The following is a 12,351-nucleotide window of genomic DNA, read 5'->3' as shown; positions in this document are numbered from 1 at the left end:
AAATGGAATGAATGAGAAGGAGGAAAAAAGACAAAAAACCCCAAAACTTGAAACAGAATTTCTGTCTCTGAATCTCTATACAAGTAAATTTAGTGATTCTGGAAAAAACTACTAGATTAAATGTCTTTAGTGATTCTGGAAAAAACTGCTAGATTAAATGCCTAATGTGTATTTTTCCTGAAGAGTAAATGAAACCATGATGCAACTGGGATGAAACTCTTCAGCTCTTTCACTGACATCTACAAAAAAAGTAAATGTCATTACATGGAACTTCTTTCTGAAGATAAAAGTATAATCTAGTTTTAAGATTACAGGGGGTTTGATAGCTGCGGGCATGTGGAGCAGTTTCACTGAGTTTGCCATTTAACACCAGCCAGAGCTTAATAGCAGCCAAGTCATTAGTTAGTGCTAGTTATTAAGAAGAGTAAGTGAAGTCAGCAGAAGTATCACAGAGCCAATGACATAATTAGCACCTGAGCTCGGAGGTGATTCTTCCCCCATCAGCGGGAGAAAATTAGGCAACAAGGAAGCTCCCACATAGAAGGATTTATTCCTAAGGCTATAAACCAGTGCCGGGCACTAATGTCAAAGTTGCTGAAAGCTGAAAGGAAAAGAAGATGAGTAGAATCCAGAACACTAATTAGAGTTATACGGCTTGCCGAGTTTTTAATAGGTATTGAAGGGAAAGCCAAGACTGACAATCTCAAATATACTCTAGTTAAGTGGAGGTGGATGATCCCAGTATTTCCCAAATCTCACCCAGGATACTCAGAGGTTAGCTGAAGTTTAAGAAACTTCTTCCCAATACAGGAGCTACTTCAAGGCTGAACACAGGCCCTTTTCAAGCTCAGGGATGTGTAAAAAAACATTAACTTTTTTTTTTTTTCAGTGAACTTTTCTATGTTAACCTCATGAAATTATACTAAACACTCTAAAGTGGGCCAATCAACCATATAAAAGTATTATTGTGATGTTGAGTATTAACTGGGAATATTTTATTTTAAACAGAGAAACAATAAAGTACATTTTCATACTAGGGTTTTGCATTTAAATTCATCCTGTCATCCTGCATTTAAATTCATCTTTTCATTAGAAACCCCCTGTGGTATTAATCCTGTATTGACTTAAATAAGTAACGTCAACCATTCACAAAAAAGGAAATCGAGTCTTTCCTTGAACTAGTTCAAGAAGACAGAGAATCTAGAGTTTCCCTGTTTGCCTTATGTTTAAAAACTTCTACTTTACTCCTTTTTTCCTTTTTTTCTTTTTTTTTTTTTTAAAGCAAAAACATCTTTTGGTACCTGCTGTGCTTTCCCCCCACTAAATTATCTCCACATGGTAACTAAATTTGTTGTCAGTCATTGTTACATGCTACTTATCACCTTTATTTCTCTCCAGTCCCCAAAAATCATATTAGACCCTCTTTTACCTGCTGTCTTTAAACTTGCCATAAGCCTAAAGAAACAAACACACTAGAACTACACCAGGTTATTTGGTATTAATCTCAGCAGTTCTGAATTCCAGAGAGAATCCAGCTGCATCTAAGGCAGAATTCCCTTCTTTCAATTTTACAGCAAAGATATGCAGCTATGCAAAGATGACTTTATTGTGGTTGAGTGCAGCCAAGCCTCCAAATTCAACAAAACTGAGAGTATGTGACCAAACAAAAGAGGATGGAGAAGAGAGAACCTATGAGAGAACAAGCTTTGTATTAGTATCTTAGATGTTTGCCATTGATTTTATTTTTTTCTGGAGCTATTAAGATAACATATAATGTCTTTAGCTGCCTTTTTGGTGAAATATTAACAACTGGAAACACAGGGAGTGAACCACCGTATTGCAGCCAGTTGGCACTCAACAGTTCACCAGTGCTCCATGGAGAGAAATTCTGGAACGTCTATTCTGTACAATGGCTGTTATGTATTAGCTCTGCAGTCATATGAGGTCTTTTCAGCAGAGAAGAGGCTATCTGATGCAATTCAACGTAACAACTACAGTAAGGTAAATGAGGGAAATTTATAAATGCTGTTGTCTTACCCAAAGAGAGCAGAGGTTTCAAGACCTGGCAAATTTTGTGGTTGCCATGGTAGCGGGTTTGCATTTCTAATTGCCCCTGAGAGCCTGGCAGATTGTACAATATGCAATCATCTTCCACTGTCTCCCCAAACCATCTAGCTCTGGATGCACGCAACTGGTTTAATCTGTGAAATCAGTGGGACTTTCTGCCAAATACGACAAGAATTTTCATGTCAAATGTCCCTGAGTAAAGTTAAGAACAAATGTTCAATTAAATAGTGCATTAAGCCCTTCTCTTGATATCAGCCCTGCATAAATGATTTACCATTCTCTTTATTAAAAAATATGCCTTAAGTTTTAGCATGCATCCCCTGCATGTGTGGGGGTTCAAATATGATGAGCTTTGTTTTCATATTATGTCAATTAAATCTATCTTCTTTTTATGAAATATACTACACACATTCAAGTATAAGTGCAATTAGCAATTTTAAATTTGCTTTTTTTAAAAAAAGGGGGGGGGGGGGGGGGAAGAGGAGAACAACATAAAGGAGGAGACTTCTGTGAAACTGCCACTAATGAAACAATGAGACTACTAGAATGAGAAGATAACAGGAAAACATATTTACCTACTTCTTTGAAGGTAGTTACCATCCTGTTTTTCCTGAAGAAAATTGCAGCTATCAATAAGGTTGTTACATCTGAACAAGCCTGGCAAAATCATGAGCACAGATAAGCTTCTCCCTTTTCAAAGATGAAGTTCTGTTCTGTTTTTTCTATCATTTTTCCATCTTTCTATTACATTTTTGTGCTTCTATTATTTTTCTTTCCATTAGATTTCCATTTTTCTCTTTTTCCCCTCTATTCTTTCTATTATTTTTCCTCAAAAAGAAGTTCATTTCCAGAGAACTGAACTTTTGAAAGAGAATGTGTTGCCTTGCAGGTTCAACGCCACCTAGGTCAGCTTGTACCTAAGACTAAAAGAGATCTGGCTGAACAGTCCACAACTGTCACTCACCAGGACACCAAGGCCTGAGGTGACCACATCATCACTGATAGTAAAATGGCATCATGAAAAGATAAAGAAAAGACCATAAAACCAGGAACATTACAGACTACTCCTACGTATTGTTGAATTTCTGTAAATGTAGTGTGTTCTTGAAGACTTTAACAAATAGTCTCCATAGACATTTTCCCTCTTTGATGAGAGTGGGCTGGAGCACCTCTCCTATTCAGAGAGACTGAGAGAGATGGGCTTGTTCATCCTGGAGAAGAAAATGCTCCAGAGAGACCTTAGAGAAGCCTTCCAATACCTAAAGGGGGCCAACAAGACAGATGGATACAAGGCCATGTAGGAATAGGGCAAGGAGTAATGGCTTTAAACTGAAAGAGGTTAGATTTGACCAGATATTAGGAAGAAGATCTTCCCTGTTAGGGTGGTGAGGTGCTGGCACAGGTTGCCCAGAGAAGCTGTGGCTGCTCCATCTCTGGCATTTTTCAAGGCCGGGTTGGACAGGGCTTGGAGCAACCTGGTCTAGTGGAAGGTGTCCCTGCCCGTGGCAGGAGGTTGGATGAGCTTTAAGGATCTTTCCAACACAACCCATTTTGTATGATTTGAATCTCTTATATTTATCTTCCTGTAAACAGGTAGTTGGATGGACAAAGGGTCCTATTCTGAAAAAAAAAAGTCAGTTTCCTCTTGCCTGTTTTTTGTTTTGTTTTGTCAACTTTAAAAAGTACAAATAATAAAAAGGGAATGGCTATCAGAGCAATGGGTACTTCACTTTGTTGGTTTAAACTAAATTTCATCAAGCTGAAAAGTAAACGGTACAAAAGGTGACTTCCTATGAATCATCTTTGGTCATTTTGGGAGGTAAATTAACAACAGGTGATTAAGCATCCATTCAAAATGGCTTGCAACTGGAGTGCCAGATGCCTAGAACAGCTCACTCATAAATGAACTGCAAATCGAAGCTTCCCAGCAAAGACAAAGAACAACATCTAATAGTTCATTTAAAGTATCTAACCAGACTAAAGTCTGTCTCCAAATCTGGTACCTATAACTAACTGACATATTCAACATTATCCTAGTTTCATTATTACATAGTTCCCTTTTTCTGAAAAAAAAAAACCCCACCTTAATTCATGCACAGACAGAGGGGAAGTAGAACTGTTTAATACATTATTCATTAGAATTACTCTAACAGCTTTCCATTCAGCCTAGTAGTTATCTTTGCTTCAGGCAGAGATAACCTTCACCAAATCTTTCCAAATTAGGTATAATATAATACCTTCTCTGATATTGTCGATACAGTCCTGTGCAGTATATGCAAATGAAAATGTTGTAGTGCTATACAGGGTACTCTATAAAAATCTAACATATGGAAACAAGGCTATGGCACTCATCTTCTAGGAACAGAGATTAATCTTTAGGGGAATTAGCTCAGGCCATTGCCGTCAGGGTGTTCTGCTGTTGAGTTACATGAGTAACAATAATTCATTTTTTAATGGTTGGAGACCTACACTGTAATTCCGTACTAAAGTGTATCCTAAAATTTATTAAGGAAGTTTCAGTGTGTTGGAGCTATATATCTAGATGAGATTTAATCTTCATTAACTCTCAGGAAATATAGCTGCAGGAGAGCATCAATGCTACATCCTCAAAGCACTAGGTAGACTCATTACACATATTTACTTACATTACTCAAAGTTCCGATCCTGCCACATATGTTGGTGTCTAACTTCAGACAATCGACAAGAGATCGCAGATGCTCAGTGGACATACTTAGGCCTTCCAGGAACAACCTCTATCCCACTCTTATCAGAAGACAGCTCATGGTTACAAATGAACATTAAAAAAAAAAAAGAAAATAAAATAACCTCTCTACTGAGGTGCTCAGAAAAGCCTCATAAACTCTAACTACTTCTAGACGAGATTGTGCAAGCTTATTAAAAAGGGATGGTACATGTTTGCAGTAGCAGAAGACATTAAAGAAGGATTCAGAAAGGCCCTTCTAGTTGTTATATTCAAAAATTTGCCATGAGTAAAAGTAAAACCACCTCATACAAGGATGCAAGAATTTATTGCTACTTCAATTAAAATCAAGCCAAAGACATTTCTGGCCCAGTTAAAATGTCACCTGAATAACATTACAAGCTGTTCAATTAAAGCAGACAGGAGAAAGAATTAATAATGCAATTTAAACTATCATACACAGAGTATGCTACCTAATATCTGCCCCTGCAACCAGAGGTTTCTCCCCTACTTGGGCATCACCACCCATGTTTTCTGGTGCTGCTATGCAATGCATGTCTTGGGGAGGAATTTGGGGTTGAGAGATCAGTGTCACTGGTATTGCTTTGGGGGTAGCTTATGGTAATTTTGATTTTGTTGCCTGTCAATAATTTTCTCTCCTAATAATCAGCAATTTCATGTTATACTACAGATTTTTTTGCTCATTGGAAGCTTTTTGCTAGGCTTTTGCCATGCATGTATCAACCAGCATTACCAGATATACTGTAGGTAGACATTAGCTCACAAAATTCAGCAAAACAAATCCAAATAACTGCAAGGATGAAGGTTAGCAATCAAGACCCATCATTAAGCAATAACCATGTAACCTGTTTTTGCTACTAGTCTTCAGTTACCCAACTGCTCTGCAGCTCAGGCAAGCAAGAGGAGTCAAGAAAATTCCTTGGGTTAAAAAGAAGGCATATGATCTGTCACTAGCAGTGATAACACTGTATACAATAAGCTGCAAGGATACACAGCACAATGCTACCAGCCCCTTTGCTTCTTGTCTGTCTTGAGCTCAGGCTACAAGGCATAACTTCACCTTCCCCCGCTGTCCTGTACATGGATTTGGTCTCAGCAACTGTTTTGCAAAAGACTGAAAGTCAGGGGGTGTCTGTCACTACAGCCTCTAACTAAACATCAAACTGCAGATTGCAAGCAGCCTAATCCACCTAATTTTTTGTACAGTCTCTCATTTTAGGCATGCTAATGACAAAAACATTCTTTCCAATTTTAATAATGCCATTTTGACATTCTTACCTGACTCAGATAGAGGAAGCCTGAGGATAACTTTATCACAAAGTAGCAGATGGCAGTTAATGATGGGGATCAGACTCTGGGTTCAGGGTGAATAAAATGCGAATTTCCTAGCAGTGATTAATGAGGTAAAGTGCATCTAATTTGGAGATGCTGCAAACAAGAGTGGCTAAAGTTCTAGCCTGACAGAAGGTAAGCACCACTGCAAACAGTCTAGTCCCTACTTCCAATATTACATAAGGCCTTGAAAAAGGACCAACCATTGTGTCTGAAGGAACCAAGAAGACCATTTACTTATTTTTATAATTGGCCACATATCTTACTATCATCCCCTAGAGTTACACATTTACAAATGTTGATGTGTGCATTAGTCTGTTTTGATTTATTGAAGGATGTGAAATTGCAGACAAAAATAGTATTTTCAGCATTTACTTACCAGCACTGAAACACTTAAGCCACAGAATCTCAACATGTTAGCGGTGTTTTCGGGTGGATGTGGATAATCACAGAGAGCTGTTATTAGAAGCTGTTCTATGCCCCTGTTTCCTTTCAGAAAAGTATCTGAGAGGCATTCAGCTCAGCTTAGCTTCAGCTGAGTAAAAACCAAGAATTGAATCTAAACTAATTACCCAGCCTTCCTTTGCAGTCAGTGTGAATCATTCCATCTAATTTATTTCAGGATAGGGCAAACTGCCCTTTGGAGTGGGCAATTTCTTACTGATGACTATATTAGACTAGCTTATTCATGGCTATAGCAAAGACATTTCAAGAAAAAATACATCCTACCACTGCAGAATATTAGATCATTGCTGTCTGCACCTATTACTACCTGCTGCAACATGGGAAATCTCTTCGGCATCGTCTTTGTGGAGAGATGTACCATCTGATTAACCTCTTGTGTTAAAGCTGCCATACCCTTAATGATACTATCTACCTAGCTGGGAACCAGACCCCAATTCAGTTGCTTCAAATACTGGGTGCTCTGCCACTCCGCCAGCGAAGATAGAAGGGCTGGAAAACCGACGCATTATCACAGCCAAACTAGGCACAATTATGTACGAAGAACCAAAATATTCACAGCTAAGCTACAATTCAATAAAACAAACCAACACCAATGTTGTAAAGCCAGATTGAAAAACACCCAAAATATTTGTAACACTTGAATCTCTTAGGCCTCATGCCAGTTACCTCACCTAATCTCACCTGCCCGGTGATATGTTTGTCATGGTATCTCCTCACTGTTGTATCTCCATTAAAAAGGAATTGCTAAATTTTACTGCCTCTGTCAAAGAGCAAGACGATGTCTTGTGTTAGGGCACGAGTATCAGACAGACAATGCTTTTCAAAAGACTGTTTTTTCAGAATATTGCTCTGGGGTAAAAGAAAGCTCCACTGGTGTCTTCCAGAAGTAGCAAAGAGTTACACCTCATGCTTATGCAGAGCTGACCCCAGAGTTTATCACAGCTCACTGAGTAATTTTGTTGGGTCTTCCACTAATAGCAATTTAGACAATCCAAACCAATAGCTCACACATGGTAAACTCTGTGCCTTCCATGTTTCTTTGTAATTACATCACTATGCACAATTTGGATGGGAAAATATCCTCTTTCCATTATTAAACATTTATGCCTATTTAGAGGTGTATAGGGTTTTTTAAAGATAACAACTGTGGTCTGTGTTTACTTTCTAGAAAACTTCAGGACAAAATTATCTGTTCCTATGTGTCTGGCTTTGAAACTGGAAATGCCCAGCAAGAAACCCCATCTACTTCAAAGCCTTGTTTGGTGTCTCAGTACCAATGCCTGCAGCCTGTGCCAGTATGTCATACCGTGCTCCAGTCGTAACATGGAGCATGTCATAACATGCTTCAGTTTCTTCGGAATTTGAAATTACTTGCCATCAGAAAGTTCCAAAGCTGGAAAACCAATGTCTTAATTTTATCCATCTATTGTTGTAATATGGTTACTGCTTTTTCTCCTTTAATGTAATATGGTGCAATTGTTAAGCAATATTTTAAAACCTAGCAATATTTCTTTGAATCCTCTTGAAGATGCAGTATTTTCTGTATGTTTATTCCAGCTTCTTTATAGGATACTTGTTATGCATGACCGATTAATAGGCCCCAAGCTATACTCAACCTGTTACCCACAGTAAATTGTTCTGTTGCCTGTGTCATTTTCTTTAAAATACCAAGCTGGTTTATAATTAAAGAGTCCCTTGAAGGTCTTGTTTCAATAAACAGTCATTTCCTCCACTGTGTGAAGTTCTTGTGGTAATAAACAATTTAACAGCATATATTATTTTTCTTGTCTCCAGAACTAACGTATTATGGAAGACCCACTAAGGCAAAACTTGAAATGAGATGCTGACTATATGTAGAGATCCAAAACTTCAACATGTGTTGTATAGCTCAGTACTAGATCTGTTCTTAATCTGCATACTGTGGGAGTTATAGAAGATTAATTGCTCACAGTAGTATTTAGACGCTTTCATATGTCACCCAGAAGATGGCTGAAGAGTTACTTATCTCCAGCAGCTTTATCCTTAATTACCTTTCTCTCTGATAATTCCAAATTTGCGATTCAATGCATGGTGAAAATCTTCTGTATTAATTAGAGATTGTAACTTTGTTATACAATGTGTTTTCTATGATAAACCTTTTCCTTGAACACTAAATGTTTTGTGAAAACAGCAACAACTTTGACAGTTTTGCAGTGCTGCCAGAAACTTTCTCCAGACTTTTAGCATTGCAGAATGTAGTACAGTGACATTGGGGATTGCGCATAAGTATATATGTGTATTTTTTCAGACACTGATAATAACAATTATAATTTCTTTTTTATGGGGATAAAAAAGGGTAATTTATGTAACTTTTTTCTTTTTGATGCAATTTAATAAAAGTGTTTGCATAAAGTTAAAACAAAAATTTGTGCACAATTAGGAGATCAGATCAATTTCAGATTCTGCAATAGTGCCTATGATACTGGTTTTTAATCACACTGGTTTTTAATCACTGTTTTAATGAGCTATACTTTGACAGCAAGTTTAAATTTTCAAGTATTTGATCATAACAGTTCTTTGATTTAGGTGTGTTTGAATACCAGGATGTCGTATTTTTCTTTTCAGATTCTACTTTCAGTACAATTTCAGACAGATTCTTTAGCTGATCTAAGATGTCATAATTCTTCTAAAACATTGGAGGTATAGCAATTTATGTTAGATATGAATTTACTCCAAAGACATCAGTTTTTTCACATTTAAGATCTTTCTCTAAGTGAAATATATTAGATATTACGATCCCCACATCGCTATTTTTTCAAATTACTTTGGGTACTTACCTGTCTTTACCTATAAATGCCACATACTTCCTATTTCTACTAGAAACTATACTCGTTGGTGTGATTCTCTGTTATAAAATTCTGCACTCGCTACATTTTCACTTTCTTCTATTACATTAAGTAGCCTATATAATCTGTCTATATAATCTGTGGCCTACTTCAATGTAAATATACACCTGACAAATTGTAGAGTTCCATGTGTATGCTTTCCAGATGTATGCTTTCCAGATGCATCAAAGAGATAACGTACAACTATGTTTATATTACTCGGTGTTAAACAATGTCCTTCAAAGACCACACATGAATGCTCTGTCACCTGCAAAATTGTCATTGTTCTTTTCTTCCTTGTCTGTCCTCAGAACTTTGATTTTTGCAGTGGCATGTTGGCTTTTCATTTGCCCACCCTTCAGTTTGGCATAGTTAGATAGACGGGTCAGTTTTTTAAACTGCTGATTCCACTTCAGAGCATCCTCATTCCTCATATCAAGATTCACTGATTCAGAGAATCTTGACACGCCGAGTTCAAGTTGTTAATAAAGTAAAAATGCTCTCACAAAAATCCTGAAGACTTTCTGCAATGACTTTGAGATGAGAATTAAGAGGGAGATGAAAATCAACTTGCCAGAAGCCCCATGATAATGTTGCCTAGTGACACAGGTACAGGGCAGACCATGTCTTGATAATGGCAAACCCTCCACCCGCTCCAGATTTCAGTTACTTCATTTCATCCTTCCTCATTCCAAACTCATTACACAGATATGCCGATAAATTTGTACCTAATTTCCTTAAGAGCTTATCCATTCAGTTCTCTGGCCTTTTCTATTATAGCTTCTTTTTGTTGATAATAGAGCAGTCTTTTCATAAATTCCCTAGTCTATAACCAGCATCTGAAAGCATATGCAATATTATAATATACTCATCTCTGGTATATATTTTAGCAGCTGTTGAAAACATCCAGTAGGATAATGGGGTTTTGTTTTTTCCCTCCCAGGAGATACATAACAATATTCCTCCTTTCTATACCTTCAGTGACAACCAGATTTCAATGTATTTCTGTGTAATGAGCAACTTTTATCTTTTTCTTTTTTTTGTGAAACAGATTACATTAGAATTTATACCCATTTTCTGCCTCCACCCAGGAGACACTATAGCAGTTCTCCCCAAGGGTACGAGTTGCTCCAGCAACACGAAAATCTTTATACGTTATTCAATAACCAGACCTCGTTCCTTCAGGTATTTTTGTCTTTATGGCCATAATCTCGTAATTCATACCTGTGCCCATAGTGTGACATTCTGTCATCAATCCTTTATTTTCTCCGGTTTGATTTGCAGGTTGGTTCTCTGTGCTGTTTTTCATCAGGGGGATTTAGCAGAATTAGATATATACAAAGAAGGGCACGTAGCACAGAGGCATGGATCTTCTTGTGTACTGACAACGGTTAAATAAGGCAGGGCTCTTTGGTTTAGTAACATAAGCACACAGAAGTGCCGACGGTTCAGGAAAGTTGAATGGAAAACAAATGCTTTCTCTGGGACCCCAAGAAGCAGAGTCACCCCAAGCAAACACGCTGCTCAGGCTACAAACATCACCTGCTCTGTGCAGTGGGTCCCACTGCTGGGGAAGGGCTGCTCCTGGCATGGCTGTACAGTCGGAGCACAGCTTGCATTAGACATCATTCTCCTCTGATCCAGCTCAGCAGGACATCCAGGCTCTCCCTTTTGTCTGTCCAGGTCACAGGCTTCCACCTTTGCTTTTTTTTTATGTTGCAGCCCTTGTCTACCTAGAAAGCAACAGCCCTTCCTGCAAACTCTAGCACAAATCCCCAGTGGAAGACTGCTGTTTGAGGCTTTGTTTATGTGACTTGTGACCTGCATTCAACTCTACTGCTCTACTCTATCCACCAGATAACTTACAGATTTTGGCATGACATCTTTCCTTTCTGTGCTCATCTCAGATTAGCCACCTTTCCTAAAAAACTCACCACAACCACTCCTGATCTTTCAGTGGGGTTCATCGCTGCCAACCACAAAAGGGCATGTTATTAGCATGATAAACATGTCTCTGCAGATAAGCCAGAAGCACCATGTAAATGCAAGAGCAGAGTTCAGGCAACACGGGTCTCCAAAGCCCTTGTTAGGAGATGTATGATGCATATTTCAAAAGTAAAACTGGGAGGATGCTTTTGGATGATCCTCTACACTGTTTACAGTAAACCCATATGTGATGTCATTAAGTAGAAGAGCAGAAACCTTAGCATAACTAAATTAACCACTTTTTTAACTGCATTCAAACAAAAATCAGTAGGAGACCACATATGAGAGAATAAGTGGATAATTTACGTACATTCTTCTTTCTTTTAAAGTTACCCCTTTTTTAGTAGAGATTTTTGAAGATATACAGCATTTTTCCTTCTAAACCATAGTGAACAAGTGGCCTTCAACTGATAAATGCAGTGTAAGTGAAAAAAAGAAGACTTTCAAAGGTCTTAGAATTCTTAACAACTATTAAAAAATAACCAAACAAAAGGAAAAAAAGACAGCTGCATTAGAACAATGAGTCTGTCTACTGCACCTGCATGACACAGGCTGGGAAACAGAAAACAGTGATTTACTTCACCTTGTTTAGAAAATAGGTCATTAAACAAAAAATAAAAATCAAAACAAAGCCCATTCAAATCTGCAGTTTAGTGTTATTAGTGCAAGAACAAAACAAAATTTCAGTGGTGAATTCACTAGAATAAATATTTGAGTTACAAATAGACCAGTTACAGAATAATTTTCTTCCTCTGAAGCACACAGAGCCAAATCCCTTATCACAGTGTTTAATTGCATAAGAGATGAGGACTTAAAAATGTGGCTTTTTCTGGTTTCTGGTCTGATGCTGAGTACATTGGCAGCCATTTTCCAACAAGAATATTGGAGTAGATTTGTAACAGCAGATTGCCAAAG

At 37.8% G+C, this 12,351-nt stretch overlaps 1 protein-coding gene across 1 annotated transcript in view; it reads left to right on the top strand.

Annotated features, from left to right (window-relative positions):
• CDH13 (cadherin 13) overlaps positions 1-8,316 on the top strand; it is a 509,619-nt gene extending 501,303 nt beyond the window's left edge. The window contains exon 14 of the mRNA XM_030469853.1: positions 7,755-8,316. Within this exon, the coding sequence (XP_030325713.1) occupies positions 7,755-7,756 (2 nt within the window). The 3' untranslated portion in view covers positions 7,757-8,316. The remainder of the gene's footprint in view (positions 1-7,754) is intronic.
• The last annotated feature ends 4,035 nt before the right edge of the window (positions 8,317-12,351 follow it).

The sequence above is a fragment of the Strigops habroptila genome, chromosome Z (genome assembly GCF_004027225.2).
Source record: "Strigops habroptila isolate Jane chromosome Z, bStrHab1.2.pri, whole genome shotgun sequence".
NCBI classification, from domain to species: domain Eukaryota; kingdom Metazoa; phylum Chordata; class Aves; order Psittaciformes; family Psittacidae; genus Strigops; species Strigops habroptila.
The sequence above is the reverse complement of the archived record's forward strand: the minus strand, read 5'-3'. Positions and strand labels throughout refer to the sequence as shown.